This window comes from Mirounga angustirostris, unplaced genomic scaffold (assembly GCF_029215605.1).
Source record: "Mirounga angustirostris isolate CCGP_5_RB_7025 unplaced genomic scaffold, mMirAng1.0.hap1 SCAF_1, whole genome shotgun sequence".
NCBI lineage: Eukaryota > Metazoa > Chordata > Mammalia > Carnivora > Phocidae > Mirounga > Mirounga angustirostris.
Genome location: NW_026991709.1, coordinates 41,882,109 through 41,899,771, shown reverse-complemented (window position 1 = coordinate 41,899,771; position 17,663 = coordinate 41,882,109). Strand labels below are relative to the sequence as shown.

Here is a 17,663-nt window from a genome sequence, read left to right as displayed (position 1 = left end):
GGATTATCACAAATCTGTTTTCTTGTGAAATACATAAGAAAACAATTATTGTTAGGTTGTAGCACTACTGGTGTGCTCACCTGTTTTTAGATATGCAGCACCTTACCAAGTATAAATCTTAAACACAGTATAACAACATGATTATTAACTTAAGTGCTAACATATTTTGAAATAGGGTTCCTACAATTATAAAGCTTAAAATGTTTTTGATGATATAGCTAAACTTGACAGAATCAGGAAAAAAAAAGTCTAGTTCAATTTTACAGTCAAAGAAACATAAGCCCAGAGTTGTAAGACAATGAGTCACTTACAAAGCCAGAACCAGAACCTAAATCACTTAACTCCTAGAGACTTCTGTAAAAAGAAACAAACCTATTATAATGGTCCTATTATCTTGGCAATACAGTCCACCACTAGAGCTCATTTCTTTTTTTTTTTTTTTTTTTTTTAGATTTTATTTATTTATTTGACAGAGACAGAGATAGCGAGAGCAGGAACACAAGCAGCGGGAGTGGGAGAGGGAGAACAGGCTTCCCGCCGAGGAGGGAACCCGATGTGGGACTCGATCCCAGGACCCTGGGATCATGACCTGAGCCGAAGGCAGACGCTTAACGACTGAGCCACTCAGGCGCCCCTAGAGCTCATTTCTGGTTCAGGTTGAGCCATCACACAATATAACAGGTAGGACCATCCATTAACACCATAGATTTGGGAATATAGCAAGAAAGCCACAGCGTAACACGGCTGTCATGTTAAAGCCACAGGGCCACATTCTCATGGGATACAGTCAGGGCTTCTGCCAAGTCATTCTTCACTAACAATCATCCCAAAAAGGGTTAAAAAAAACCAGAACTTAGATGTTAAGAAGGGGTGTTCTTTCATCTCTCTAGCCCTGACTCTCTTGGATCTGTTTGTTTTTGTTTTATTCTACATGTATTCAAAGGATCCATATAACAAAAAGAAAGGACAGAGTTGAAGGTGTAAGGCAGTCAGATTATGGGTCATATGCTGAGGAAGAACAAACCTGGTCTTGCAAAAGCCAAATTGGTCATCTATTAAACAAATAGTTACTGACCATCTTCTGTACACTAGACACCAGTGTTCTAGGTATTTGAGATACACCTGTTTGTTTTTTAAGATTTTTTATTTATTTGTCAGAGAGACAGCACAAGCAGGGGGAGTGGAAGAGGGAGAAGCAGGCTTCCCGCTGAGCAAGGAGCCCAATGTGGGACTCGATACCAGGACCCCAGGATCATGACCTGAGCCAAAGGCAGATGCTTAACTGACTGAGCCACCCAGGCGTCCCGAGATACACCTGTTTATTAAAATAACTACAACAACAAGAAAACAAACAAAAACAGATACAGAAATTCTTCCCTTACTAAACTTACATGTTAGTGGCAGGAGACAATAATAAATATAAGAACTAAGTACATTATAACTATGTTGGAAGGTGGTTACATACTATTAAAAAATATAGAATAAAGCAGGGTAAAGGGAGGCAGGAGTGGGGATTTTTTATGTAGTTTTATGTAGGTGGGTTGCAGTTTTATGTAGGTGATATGGGCAGTCCTCATTGAGAAAGTAAAATCAGAGCAAGGCCTTGAAGGAGGGAGTTAGACATGCAAATATCTGGGTCAAGAGAATATCTAGGGCAAAGGCACTAACGTGGGGGCATGCAGGAATGTTCTAATATCAGCATGCAAGCCAATGTGGTAAAACCCAGTGAGAATGGAGCAGGGAAGAAGAACAGGGAGTCAGAAACACATCAGAGGCCAGATCACGGAGGACCTTGTAGGTGAGGACTTCGGCTTTTGTGAATGAAGTTAATTTACTCTCCCTATTAATTTCTTTTGTTATCCAGGAGCCATAGTCTTCTAAAAGTTTCAACTGTCTATACCCACCATGGGGAATAAATGGAAGTATATCTAAGCTTGAATCAGTGCAAGAATAAAGTAAGCCACAATTAGCAGCATCCCCATAACCCATCCGTAGTCATCCAGTGGGGGGTCAGTGGGAATGCCAAAGAGAACCATGACAGATTATGAATTTAAGGAGCTGAGGTAGTATGTGAGTTCTGGATACCTCTATGCATGTAGAAACTATACCTGATTATCAACTGTGAAAAATATGAGTTTACTTCTTGAGGAAGCAGTGCAATATTCTGGAGTATAACTTTATTATTTTGTTTGAAGAATTCATAACTATCAAATATCAAATAAGACAAATACAAATTATGGGGCGCCTGGGTGGCTCAGTTAGTTAAGCATCTGCCTTCGGCTCAGGTCATGATCCCAGGGTCCTGGGATTGAGCCCCGCATTGGGGTCCCCAGGGAGCCTGCTTCTCCCTCTCCCTCTGCTGCTCCCCTTGCTGTGCTCTCTCACTCTCTCTCAAATAAATAAAATCTTTAAAAAAAAAGATTTAAATACAAAATAATTTCTTAAGCAAAGTATAGTAAATGTCTATCCAAAAGAAATGGATAATGTAGCATTTATATAATATTTTAGGTAACTCCAGTTACTAGATATACAATTAGATTAAAATAATATTAAAACTAATTCAATTGCCCTTTGAAAAATGTATAATGTATTTCAAGATCTACCATGCTTCAAACATGACGATGAACCAAAACAATTACTATTAGGGAACAAAATGCCCACATTATGCTTATTTGCATCATTTATTCTATAAATATTTATTAAACACCTTTTATACAGCAGCAAACAAACATTCCACAATCCCTAGCCCTCCTACACCTTAGAGCAAGAAAACAGGTTTTAGGTAAGTATGTGTGGTGACTGTTGTCATGGAAAACCACAGGCAGCTGCAGGGAGAGATGGCAGGCAACCATACCTACTCTAGAAGTCAAGGAAGACCAACTGCAACTAGGTCAGCAGTTCCTAGGCACATCATGGAACTGATGTTTTCTCATGCCTTAGGAGCCAAAGTGAAAAATCTCAAATATACTTTTTTCAGGAAAATGGCCCCTCATTCTCTATTACACAGATTGCATCTTATGTTTTCTCTCCATTCTTGCCAAGATTTCAGCTGAAAAAAATCTTCCAAATAATTGCTCTTAAACATTTTGAAACATTGCTCTTGAAGCTTGCTACCAAGGGTATTAGCTTTTTACCTTAAAAGCTTTCCTTTTTTATTTTTATTTTTTTTTATTTTATTTTTTTTAAAGATTTTATTTATTTATTTGACAGAGAGAGAGAGAAAGCACAAGTAGGCAGAGAGGCAGGCAGAGGGAGAGGGAGAAGCAGGCTCTCCACCGAGCAGGGAGCCCGATGCGGGGCTCGATCCCAGGACTCTGGGACCACGACCCGAGCCGAAGGCAGCCGCTCAACCGACTGAGCCACCCAGGTGCCCCCAAAGCTTTCCTTTTTTAATAGACTATTAGGTTCAAACAAAAAAGTCCTTCAAACATGAAAATAACACATTGGAAAATTGTAATTATGCTGAGACTGGCACAAAATAAGTCTCTCTGGATTTCTTTTTTACTTTGACTACTCTTGAAAGCAGTTAATTTTTTAGATCATTATGCCATATACTTGAAAACATGACTTTAATTAAATACTTGAGGTAATTAAAGTTTTAATGAATAAACATAACATTAGCAGTACAAATGAAAATCACAACATGAATTACTGCAATGTCTGATAACAAAACATTAAATTTATACTTTCAGAACAGAATGGGTTTATTTTATTTTTTTTCTAAAGATTTTATTTATTTGACAGAGAGACAGCCAGAGAGGGAACACAAGCAGGGGGAGTGGGAGAGGGAGAAGCAGGCTTCCCTCAGAGCAGGGAGCCTGATGCGGGGCTCGATCCCAGGACCCTGGGATCTTGACCTGAGCCGAAGGCAGATGCTTAATGACTGAGCCACCCAGGGGTCCCCAGAATGGGTTTAAAAGGTTAACATTCACCTAACACTCAAAATTCTATGCAACCCTTTAAAAAATGAAGATGTACAATCTAACACATGTTAAAAATGTACATGTCATTACAGCTGTTTAAAATATGGTAAATCATCACTGATTGGGAACAGCTGGCTGTGCCTATGACAAAAGAAGGAGGGAAGACACTCTGTCTTTTAACCTTATGATTACTGATCAAATACATTAGCCCTTCTATTAAAAAAATATATATACAGTGTGCTTAGGTTTATAGTGTCTAGAAAAGTTGATACTAGTAAAAAAAACAAGTCATTTGGTCAGACAGTAGGCATTATGGACACAAACATGCCTGAGACACGGTTTTCTATCTCAGAGTACTCATCTTCTAATGAGAGTGACTAAAACATAAACAAATATTAGTACAACAAAAAACAACAGATACAGAAATTCTTCCCTTACTAAACTTACATGATAGTGGCAGGAGACAATAATAATAAATATAAGAACTAATATTAGTACATTGTGACACTATGACAGTTAAATATGCTCATCTATATATAAAAGATATTAAAGTAATACAGAGCAAGAGGACTTTATCTAGCCTAAAGATACAGAAGGTCACGGAAGCTTCTTAGACAAGGCAATGCTTCGGCTAAGCAGTTAAAGTGGAAAAGTTTGCCAAACAAGGGGAAGATGAAAATAGAAGGTAGGAGAATGAAGAGATTCCAACTGAGAATACTGCCTGAGAAGATACCATACCAAGGAGGGGAGGAGAACTGGCAGGATGTAGAGTTGCTAAAGCCAGGGGTTAAGAGTACACCTTAGAGCAGCCTTAAACAAAAGGAGAACACACTTGTTAGACTCACACATAATCATGACACAATACGACTACACACTGAGTCTAAAGGAAACTCGATATACTGCTACCTTAGGAACTAGTATCAACAAATAGTTAACAATGTGACATTCCCAGAAGTTGAAAGTGATCACTTCACTCTTATCACAGTTATCCCTGAGTCATTAATTATATATCAAACTACAAAGGCTGAGATGGAAAGGACTTCGTGGTATTTTAAGATGTACAGTATTGTTTGTACTAGTATCAAATCTGATAGGTTGCCACAACCTTGGTATTAGACCTGTATTCAAGTCCCAGATTTGCCACTTCCAAGTTATATGACCTGGGCCATGTTATTTAACTTCTCAGAATTTTATCAGTAAAATGAGTTAATAATAACATCCATCCCATAGGAATGTGGTTAAATGAAATATGACACTGCAAGTAAAGTGCTCAATGCCTGTGGCACAAAATAAGTGCTCAACCAATAGCTATTCTTATTACAGCATAAGACTCAAAACAGGGAGTCCATGAGATGAGACTCCAGAAACAGACAGGGACCAGATTAGAGAATGAATGGGTGCAGTTTTACACATGTTGACAGTGCTCACTCATCTCACACTGAAGTCTGAAGCTGAAGGAGAGATCTGTGCTAGGTTTATGAGACGCACACCTGGTAATTAAAACTATGAGAACAGATGAAAGATCCCAGGGAGGGCGCAGGAGGGAGAAGAGCCAGGGGCGAGGGGGACATGGAACCCTGAGAACCTTTGAAGAAACCCTTAAAACTGTAGTCAGAAAGAAATGAGGAGACTAAAGAAATGGCAGCATTGGGAATAGTTTCCAGAAGGGTTATGAGATGAACAATATCAAATACTGCAAAGTTTCGTAAAATAAAAGTATCTTTTTCGTAATTGTCCCAAATTAAGTAACTCAGCAGTAAATGCTCTCATCTTTTCCCAAACCCTGCAATAACCAATGCCTTGAATTTATACAGTATGTCTTAATAGTTCAAAGCTACTTTACCCTACCATTTATATTCATACTGTCCCTGCAAGTAGAGTGGGTACAAGTTACCCATCCCTACGTGCTCATAAAAAGTCAACAGCAGTTTCCATGGCAAGTTTAAATACAATGGCTTGTAAAAATAGTAATAATCATTATTATTTTAAAGGGTAACTTGAACCATTTTGTTTAGCCTACAATTTACTCACATTTATATATATGCACACAGATACACATCTGATAGCCAAGTAGTATGGCTCATTTTCTTTTTCTTTTTTTTTTAAGATTTTATTTGTTTATTTGTGTCAGAGAGAGAGAGAGAGAGCACAAGAAGAGGGAGCAGCAGAGGGAGAAGCAGGCTCCCTGCTGAGCAAGGAGCCTGATGTGGGACTTGATCCCAGGACTCTGGGATCATGACCTGACCTGAAGGCAGACCCTTAACCGACTGAGCCACCCAGGCACCCCAGTATGGCTCATTTGCATCACAGTACCTTGAAGGTATTGTGGTATTTTACACAGTATCATAATCATAACTTAGTTCGTGGACCTAATAGAAAGTAGATTACCTAATAACAGGTACACTAACTAAGGTCATGAATAGCATGCTGTTAATAAAACCTAACCATGATATTGATGAAAATCTAACTATGGCATTTTTCTGCTTAAAATCCTTAAACAAAATCAAGTCCAAACTCTGTAGCCTCTTCTTCTGCCACTCTCCTCCAGCAGGCCTACTAGTCCAGGTACTCCCCTCATCCTTTCTGTCCTTCCTGACCATCCATGCTACCACAGCAAACAGACATTAACTTTCTCATGCAACTTCTCATACAGTGTCCTCTACTAGAACTTGTCAATCAACTCTGTAACCCCAGCATCAAACACGCTGGGCACACATTAAGCATCTTTACTGAATGAAACAGCATAATATATTTTCCGACTCCCCCATTTGCTGAGTAAATATTAAGTAAAATTAAAATATATAATTTTCAGTTGATAAAGTACTACAATGGATTTAATTTATATAAATCTTCACATAAAAGTAACAGTTCAATCTTAGGGAATGTAATTAAAAGTATCTATCTTCTGGGATGCCTGGGTGGCTCGGTCCATTAAGCATCTGCCTTCAGTTCAGGTCATGATTCCAGGGTCCTGGGATGGAGTCTCTCATCGGGCTCCCTGCTCAGCGGGGAGCCTGCTTCTCCCTCTTCCTCTGCCTGCCACTCCCCCTGCTTGTGCTCTCTCTGACAAATAAAATCTTTAAAAAAAATTATCTATCTTCTTACATCAAACTGGCTGAGTTTTCTGAAAAAGTTTATGTGCTCAAGTCTTCAAGGTAATAATTAACAGTGAGAAATATTTTTAAAAGTGAAATAAATCTGAGTAAAAAAAATTTAAAGTAGGGATTAAGAGAGTCAAAAGCTTGTTTTATATATTTGATCTCAGAGTCTCTTTTTATAAAACAGATATACAATTTGATATATCAGAAATATAAGCAACATAATACTGGAGTTTTGAACTTAGACTCAGAAAATACTTGATTTGTCAATCTTTTTTGAGTGACATTATTGCAGTCATTTGAACATCTACAATTCTAAACTTCCTGACCTGTCAACTAAGGAGACAATACTTCAAATGAGATAATTACATAAAAACTATTTCTAACTTCAAAAATATTTTGCAAGTCAAAAATAAACTATTTCGGGGGTGCTTGGGTGGCTCAGTCGGTTAAGCAGCTGCCTTTGGCTCAGTTCATGACCCAAGAGTCCTGGGATCGAGGCCTGCATCGGGCTCTCTGATCAGTGCGGAGTCTGCTTCTCACTCTTTCTCTCTCTCTGCCCCTCTCCCTGCACTCATGTTCTCTCTCTGTCTCAAATAAAATAAAATCTTAAAAAAAAAAAAAACACAATTTCACCAAAACACTAAAAAAACTTAACACATCAAATTAGTATTACTGAAAATATTTAGAACTACATAAAGCAAGTTCTAAATTTAATAAGTAACATAAACACATGTAGGAAAAAAAGACTTGGGAACACGATTTTATGATAAATGTGTGAGAGAAAGAAAAAACCTACCAGAAAAAAAAAAAATCGATATTATAAAAAATTTACCAATAAAAAATTTACCAAAAAAAAATTATGGTGTGATTTTATTGTACAAGTGCACTACTTTCTGACATTTTAATTCAGATTGTGGAGCCCAGGATAATATTACATCAAAATCACTATCTAAATTTATGGACCATTAATAAATAGAAAGAGGACCAAACTTGGGGTCATATGCTAGCTCTGAAGTCAAATTTTTAGTGTCAATTTGTTTATTTCTAAAATATAAAGGGGTAGAATCAGAATGCCTCTAGGTCCCTTTTTATCCTAAAATTCTAAACTTACTAAGAATAAACAAGAAGCCCCAGGGGTTTAAAAAGAAATGTAAACCATTCCAGTTCTGCATACAGCACATCAGATAATCCTTGCTAATCTGTGTGTACAGCTTAATTAACAAATTAAAAACTCAGCAATTTCTATAAACAGTCTAGGATTTACAATTATATTTATTTAAACCAAAATGATGGCTATTAAGGTGCTAAATATTTCCCCATTGAAAAAATTCATAGCAAAGATGATATAACCTATCACGGTACGCTTTTACCAGACACCACAGAGATGTACAAAAAGCATTAATTCACAATGCTTAAGTAACATCTGAGTCTCTTTTACAGTTGGCCACAGTGAACAACAACTTACTAATAAATTTGAAGTAAAGTTTTGATAAGCTGAATTCTGACATCAAAAAACACAGATGGGAGCAAGGAGTTTCAAAGATTTGTTATCTATTTCTTTAGAAAAAACTGAAATGTGATAACCAAAGTTTAATACTTGTAAAATCTGGGTAGAAGGCACATGAGTACTTACTATATTTTTCTTTTTGTTTAAATAATAGTAAATATTTTTATTTTTAATTGTAATATTACATTATTCTTCTTGCTAATTTTTTTCTCATTTAACTTGATATTAATTTTCTGCTTCTCTTAGGTAAGCCATTTCTGAATTCATGCCCTTGGAAAGCTTAGGAAGCACAAAATTTCTTCAAGACCCCAGTAAAATTATACCCCTTCCAAAATCCTGTCTTTTATTCTTGCTAAAAATCTTAGAAATCATCTTTCAACTCTTGCGTGTTCTATCACATTTTATATGCACTATTCCATCACCTAGACACTACCTGGCATAAATCATAGGAGTTTAGAGTATGTAGATGATAATATGTAAGGGTGAGGACCCACTTACAAGGTCCCGAATATACTGAGCACAATGGCTTGTATTCTGTGTCCAGGACAAACGCTGTTCCCTATACACAAAATAAATTTCAATAGTTTTAAATGTTAAAAATTAAAATATGAAAGTACTAGGAAAAAAGTATAGGTGAATATAATCTTGGATACATATAATGGAATATAATCTAATTATTACACTAAATGGTGTATTTGAATAAAAAATTGTTAAATGTTTATGCTTCAAACACCATAAAAAATTTACAAATATAACAAATGGAAGAAAAATATCTGCAATATATACTATAGAGAAATGGTTACTACTATATATATTTAAAATCTCTTAGAAAATTCAATAAGAAAATGCACCTGCCCCAATAGGAAAACAGCAAGGGAAATCATTGGGAAATTCCCAAAAGAAGAAATACAAAAGTCCAAGGAAAAAACAATTTTAATAGGAATCAAAAAAATAGAAACTAAATGCAGACAGCATTTCTCCCTATAACCTGAAAAAAACAAGTGGTGACTTGGGGAAGGGGGGAAAAGGCACTCTTATACACTTCTGGTAGGAGCAACGATTGTTGATATGTTTAGTTTTTTTTAAAGCCTTTCTGAAGAGCAATTTGGCAATATATAGCAAATACCTTAAACTTTTTCATTTGATCTCATCATCATTTGAATTCCATTTCCAAACTATTTATAGAAGGGTGCCCACACAAGCCTTGTTCATAATAGTGAAAAATTTTTAATTTTCTAAATATTTAGTAACAGGAATAATTAAACATACTTTGGTGAATCTATACACCACACTACTCTACCTAAAAAGATGGTTCATGAAAAACATGTAAAGATGCAAAAAGATAATAATTGTGATTAAAGCAAAAATAAAAAGCTGCAAAATAGCATTCTATTATCTCTTTATTGTTTAAAATTCACACAGATAGAAACCATCAACAAAACAAAAAAGCAACCTCCTGAATGAGAGAAGATATTTGCAAATCATACATCCAATAAAGGATTAATATGTATAAAACTTAGGATAATACATAATTTGACACAACTCAAAAAAATAACCTGATTAAAAAACAGGCAGAGGACCCAAACAAATGTTCTTCCAAAGAAAACATAGAGATGGCCAACAGGCACATGAAAGGATGCTCAATGTCACTAATCATGAGGGAAATGCAAATCAAAACTAAAATAAGGTATCACCTCACACTGGTCAGATTGGCTATTATCAAAAAGACAAAAAATAACAAGTGTTGGTGCAGATGTGGAGAAAAGGGAAATCCTGTACACTGTTGGTGGGAACATAAATTTTCCACTATGGAAAACATATGGAGTATGGAGGTTCCTCAAAAACTTAAAAATAGAACTACCAGGGGCGCCTGGGTGGCTCAGTTGGTTAAGCGTCTGCCTTCAGCTCAGGTCATGATCCCGGGGTCCTGGGATCGAGCCCTGCATTGGGCTCCCTGGAGCTCAGTGGGAAGCCTGCTTCTCCCTCTCCCACTCTCCCTGCTTGTGTTCCCTCTCTCGCTGTGTCTCTCTCTGTCAAATAAATAAATAAAATCTTAAAAAAAAAAAAAAAAAATAGAACTACCATACTATCCAGCAATTCACTTCTGGGTATCTATAGGAAGAAAACAAAGACACCAATTTGAAGAGATACATGCACCCCTATGTTTACTGCAGCATTATTTACAATAGCCAAGATATGGAAGTAACCTAAATGTCCATCGGTAGATGAATAAAGATGTGGTGTATAGATATACGATGGAATATTACTCGGCCATAAAAAAAGAAGGAAATCCTGCCATTTACAACAACATGGATGGGCCCAGAGGTATTATGCTAAGTGAAATAAGTCAGGGAAAGACAAGTATCATATGTTTTCATTTATTTATGGAATCTAAAAAACAAACACACAAACCAAACAAACTTACAGAGATAGGAAACAAACTGTTGGTTACTATAGCAGGGAGAGATGAAATAAGTGAAGGGGATTAAGAGTTACAAACTTCCAGTTATAAAATAAATGAGTCACAGGGATGTTATATACAGCATAGGGAATATAGTCAATAATATTTTAATAATTTTGTGTAGTGTCAGATGGTTAATTGGACTCACCATGGAGATCATTTGGTAATGAGTAAAAACAGCAAATAAAAAGAGAATTTACAGTTATATAAGAGATTCTACAACAAAATGTAAATCTTTATATGCAACTTTATATGCCACTTTTTGCTTAACTGTGCTTTCAATGTTCTACATAAACATTCATCACCTTTAAATAACAATAAACAAGCATTACTTTTAAATATTTTTAAATAACAACAGCTCTTGTCCACAAGCCATCCTGGAGGACAGGTGAGAAGAGTTGAATAAACATTTCATTACAATACATGGATAAGTAGAGACAAATACACGGTGCTAAGCAATTACAATGAAAAGGTAAAAAACCTAGATGGAATTCAAAGAAAGTTTTCTGAAAGAGAATCTCCCAACTGACAAGTGAGGAATGATTAGGAACAGCCAACCAGAAAAAGAAGAGCATTTGGTGAGGAATGGAGGGACTAGAGAACTTAAATTCGGCAAATTTGGCATAAAGAATTTGGACAGAAGGAAAAAGGAAAAAAGACCACTGACAACAGTGTAGAGAATTAATCAGAGGGGAACAGTGGAAAGTCTGTCAAAGAAATGTGGGAGAGAAATAATGGAAATTTAATCTAAAACCGCGCAGTGGGGCGGTGCCTCGGTGGCTCAGTCGTTAAGCATCTGCCTTCCGCTCAGGTCATGATCCCAGGGTCCTGGGATGGAGCCCTGCATTGGGCTCCCTGCTTGGCCGGAAGCCTGCCTCTCCCTCTTCCACTCCCCCTGCTGGTGTTCCCTCTCTCGCTTTGTCTCTGTCAAATAAATAAATAAAATCTTTAAAACAGAGCAATGGGTATGGAAAGGCTAAAAGAGTATAAGACTTGTAAGTGGTATTAAGCCCATAGAAACCAAAAGACTTTATGATTTGAGAGATCAAAGCACAAAGAGGTATCTAGGATTGCTCCCGGCTTGACTTGGGTAAAAGGAAGGCAGAAGCAATTCAGCATGGAAATGAGAGAGGATCTAAATTCAATTTTGGATGTGCTGGGATTGAGGATTCTTGTGGAATGGGATATGTAAATCTTCAAGTGGTAGATGAGTCTTTGTACTGGAAATACACGGACTTGAAAGCCAATGTTTAAGTGGCCACTGAAGTCACTGTATGTGGTGAAATTGCCCACGAAGGGAGAATATACAGAAGAAAACAGAGTTGAAGACAGAACACTGGGGAAGACTTGAGAGTGAGATGACGAAAGGCTAACTGGCAAACAGAGAAAGAAATGGCCAAAGGCAGAAAGGTAAAAATTTTTAAATTCAGGAAAAATAAACCAGAGAATTTTAAGAAGAGAGTGGTCTTAAGTGTCAAACTGAATTAAAGGGTCTGGGCAGAAGTCTTCAAATGCAGGAAATTAAGGAATGCATGAGAGGAGATGAAGTTGAGAAAGTATCAGTAATCCATTGCCAACTGTTAGTCTGGAGTGAAGGCTGAGAGGGAAAGGTAGTGGCTGCAGGGACAGAGGGTTGTTTATTATGGTAGACACAGATTAATGACTTCCCAAATATGTCTACAACCTAATCACTGGAACCTGTGAATATGTTACCTTACATGGCAAAAGGAATCTTGCAGACATGATTAAGTTAAGGATCTTGGATGGGGAGCTTATCTTAGGAGTACCCAGGTAGACCAGATGTAAACACAAGAGTCATTATAAAAGGGACTTTTTAAAGTCCTGATAAAAGGTCAGAGAAGAAGGATGTTATACAATTGGCTTTGAGGATGAAAGAAGGGGGCTACAAGCCAATGACTGCAGGCAACCTCTTTTTTTTTTTTTTTTGCTGGAAAAGGCAAAGAAAAACAGATTCTCTCTCAGAGCCTCCAGAAAGCTCTAAGGCTCTCCTGACCCATTTTAGACTTCTGGCCTCAGAACTGTAGGATAATAAATTTGTGTTGTTTTAGGTCACTATGTTAATAGCAATTTGTTAAGCAGCAATAGGAAACATTTAGTTTGGGTTGTTTTTTAGGTAAGAGAGGTTTGAGCATGTTTACATTCTAAAGAAAGAACAGAAGCGAACCTGTGAAGACAAAAGAGAAAGATTTTGTATTTTTGATAAAACTGAACAATAAATTTGGGGATAAAAGTTTAGCTTTATTCTTGTATCCCAGAGGTTCTCTCTGTGACCTCTGGCAAAATGCTGACCAACTGAAGCTAACCAAGAAATGAAGAAAAAATGGAATAAAGAGCACAGCCACCATAATTAGTCTTGAAAAGGAAAAATGAACCCTTCTTCCACAAACACAGAAAGGGAAGAAGGGAAAGGTATCTATACTGATAAGTATAAAATGAATTGAGGTGGGTAACTGACTAATAGGCACTGGTCTCCTAATCTTAGAAGTATCATTTACTGAGTGCTACCTGCAAAGCATCAAGTACTTGCATAAATTTTCTTCTCAAAATGCTGCAAGACAAAAATTATCCACACTTGACAGGGGGAAAAGTGCCAAAATTCCTAGGATTCAGACATGAATCTGTTTGACTCAAAAACACTATATTGAGAAATCTGGCAGACACAACCATAACCAAGTGATCAAAGTTAACACTACAAGTAATAAGATTATCAACATCACGCAACCCTCCATACTGAGAAAGACATGTCATCTCTGTGGTATTCCTCTGCCCAACAACACCTTTATCAAATCACAAGGAAAACAAAACTTTGTTATAATTTACCCTTGGCCTAATTCCAAAGTAGAACTATTAAAAAGTCAACATTATTTATAAGGAATAACAAACTTAAGGTTTCTTTATAGGGTAAGCCTAAAAAGCATCATTTTTACTGACTCTTGCCTAGCATAGTGCCTGGCACATGGTATTTTCTCAACAAATGCGTGAATATCAAGTAGGAGGTGCTAAATCTTTTTTTTTTTTTTAAAGATTTTATTTATTTATTTGACAGAGAGATAGAAGAGCACAAGCAGAGGGAATGGCAGAGGGAGAAGGAGAAGCAGGCTCTGCACTGAGCAGGGAGCCCGATGCGGGACTCGATCCCAGGACCCCGGGATCATGACCTGAGCCGAAAGCAGACGCTTAACCACCTGAGCCACCCAGGCGCCCAGGTGCTAAATCTTAATACATCCATCATTTCAAAATGAAAGGTTAAGAAGCGGACTCTTTCAATTAAAGGCTTAACTAGATTCCACATGAAAACTGAAGCTACACTACAGTTAAGAAAACACTTTCCATCAGCTAGTCTCATTTAATACAACACTCTTGAGGCATAGATATTATCACCCCCATTTAATATATGACAAAGGTGGGGCCAAAGTGGTTAAGTCATATAATTTATTAAGCAGTGGAGCCAGATTTCAAACCCAAGTCCTCAAAACAGTGAGTGAATGAGTGAGTGTGTGCGTGTGTGTGTTGGAAAGGAATGTGTGGATGTTATGAAAACTGTATCCCATGCTTCTCTATTAAAAAAAAAAAAAAAACAACTCCCATTACAAAAACGTCACAGGAAATATACACAACGGATAGTTTCCAATTCCATACACAAAATCCACAACTTTTTAAGAAATTCGAGCCCATTTAAATGATAACAGTAAGCACCACTGATGAGAACTTAAATGCAACTAGACAAAAAGGCTGCATCCTCCTACCTCTTCCTCTGGGGACAAGTCAAATTGGGAGCAAAAGCATCCCCCGAGGCCTGAGAGAGACTCTTCCCAGAGGAGAGGCGTGCCCCCCCCCACCGGCCCCTCGGGGCGCAGCTGTCCCTACACTCCACGACCGCACCCGCAGCCGGCTCCAGCCTACCTGATGGGCTCCCGCCACCGCTTGAACCAGCTGCAGCAATTGGCCATCAGACCGAACATGCCAGACCGCACCTCCCGCCGCCTCCCATCCGAGCCCCGGGCGGGGATGGGCCCCTGGTTGCCCCGGGCCGAGTCCCGGAGGGCCGCAGCCGCTCCCAGGGACCTCTGAGGCGCAGAAGTCGGGAGGGAGGTCAAGGCGATCAGTCCCAGCACCAGGCCCTGACAAGCGCGCCGGGGGCCCGCGAGCCAACAACGGCCTCCCCGCCCAGCACAGCAGGGCCGAAAGCGCCGATACACAGACCCGAGCAGGGTTAGCGGAGCCGGGCCCCAGAAAACCCCCGCGTCGACGCGCTGACGTCCCTCGCAGGCGCGGAAGGCCCGCCCCAAGCACCGCCCATGTACTACTCCAGTCGTGCGACCGCCCGTGGTGGGGCCTCTGAGTGGCTGAAGGGGCCGGGCTCCCGTTGCCCTGTGGAGGCGGGGGCGGGGAGGTGGTTCTCGTAACTAGGCAACCGGAGCGTCCAGAGAGGCGTTGGAAAATCTCTGACAGAGCTTGGGCAAGGCTTCTCCGAATACCCATAAAAAAATGTGTTGTTCCTCGTCTGTCCCTAACCGCAGCTGAGATCCAGAGATCTCAGATCTTGTGCGTGTTTTGTTTTGTTTTATGAAGCAGGGTTGGGGATCCTCTGGGACTCCGGCAGACTCTGGCTGCACAACTACAGAAACAATACCCTGGGGCAGTTATTATAAATTAAGGACGAGGGGGAAACTCATTTGCTAGCTATCTAATAGTTCAGATGACAGACGTTTTAATCCGTATGTTTATTGCTGTTTGTTACATAAAATGTAAAATGGAATTGTATGATATTTGTTGTGTGTGGGGGTTATGAATGCAAAATAAATGAGTATCTTTTAGCAGGAGCTAAAAGAAATAATATATTCATTGTAGAAAACGTGAAAAACACTGAAAAAGGAATAAGATGAACAAAATAAAATCTCATATTCACCACCCCAAAATAACAAGTATTATCATTTTGATATATGTTCTTTTGAAGATTTTTAGATAATATTAGATTGTTAGCTATTTGGTTTCTGCAAGATGGAGATGGTGATCCGCTGGCTGTTTTTTTTAATATGTTTTAGTTTATCTACAAGGATATATAATATCTGCATTTCTTTGTATATAGAGAGAGAGAGAGAGAAAAGAAATGGCAAGTACATTCCTGTAGGGGAAAAAAATGCCCGCACGATATGTAGGGACCTGTGTGTCCATTCCATTTCTACTTAAATATGTTTTTTCAAATCTTGGTAAAAGGAGAGAGGGCCCTGGGATGCCCAGTGTGTCCAGGGGAAAATAATGGTTTGCTACAACAGATTTAGGTTTTTGTTGTTGTTTTTGTTTTTGTTTTTAATATTTTATTTATTTAGAGAGCACACATGCGTATGAGCGGAAGGCGGAGCAGAGGGAGAGAAAATCTCAAGCAGACTCCAAGCTGAGCATGGAGCCCTATGCAGGGTTCATCCCAGGACCCTGAGATCATGACCTGAGCTGAAATCGAGCTAGACGCTAACTGACTGAGTCACCCACCGTCCCACAACACATTTAGTTTTAAAATTTTTCTGTTCTTTACTCATTCATGTGACCCTGATTCAACTCATACACATCCCTTACAGCTCACCATCTCTGAACCCAATTATCCCATCTGCAAAATGGGAATGAAAATACCTACTTTGCAGGGTCACTAAGATGATGAAATGAAAGAAATAAAGCCTAAGTGCAGTTTCTAACAAATAATAGATAGTAGATTTTGAAGTTGCTGTCACCTTTCTAAAAAACATTTATGGCACATTTCCTCCTACCTCTTTCTCCTAATTGCTAAGGATCTTGTTCACTATTTTCATTGTCCTGACTTGATAAGTTCAAATTTCTTTCCACTCTTAAGGCTACATGACCTGTACTGTTTTTCCTAACTGAATCATCCCTTCATCAGTGCTGGATGCTTTTTCTGCCCAGACTGTCCTGTCCAGACACAATAATACTTCTATTCTACAGTGCTAATGAAGAAAGTTAGATTATACCTTCATAAATTTCCTTTTCTCACTGTTATCTGTTTCTTCTCATTGTCTAATATCTGAAGACATCTACCTCATCTTTTCCAAGGTTAACCACTTTCCTGTGATGTTGACAAACATCATGTTTCAACTTTTCTGAAATCCTGTTCCTCTGATTATTTCTTCTTGATCCAACATCTGAAACATATTGTTCCCCATTTTTTCCCTAGATCTTTGACTGCAATTTCCAGGGTAGAGAGGGGGTAAGAAGGCAAGGCAGGAAAGATCCACAATTCCTCCTTAGCTATGAGCCAGATTAGTACTGTTCTCTGACTCTTTACTTTCATAACCCAACTTTTTAAACTGGTGGCTTACCACTAAAACCCCAAAGCACTATTTTTTTTTCTGTTCATTCTTTTTATCAATTTACTGTGACTGAGGTTCTGCCCCATTGAACTACTCAAAACACATTTTTTAATGTAACTTATATCTTCCTAATTACTAAATCAATTCTCATTTTCTTTTTCATCCCTTAATACATTTAATACAGTTAATTCTTCTAAAACTCTTTCCTCCCTTGGCTTTTCACAATTATGTACTATTCTGGATCTCACTAGTCATTCCTCCTTCGGCTTCCCATACGTGCTCTCCAAGATCTGACCTTATCCCTCTGTATTCCTTTTTAAAAACATGTTC

The 17,663-nt window shown here is 38.3% G+C and overlaps 1 protein-coding gene across 1 annotated transcript in view; it reads right to left on the bottom strand.

The window, feature by feature from the left end:
- ARL13B (ADP ribosylation factor like GTPase 13B) overlaps positions 1-15,267 on the bottom strand; it is a 66,768-nt gene extending 51,501 nt beyond the window's left edge. Inside the window, exon 1 of the mRNA XM_045902698.3 lies at positions 14,917-15,267. Coding sequence (XP_045758654.1) covers positions 14,917-14,975 — 59 coding nt within the window. The 5' untranslated portion in view covers positions 14,976-15,267. The remainder of the gene's footprint in view (positions 1-14,916) is intronic.
- Between the last annotated feature and the right edge of the window lie 2,396 nt (positions 15,268-17,663).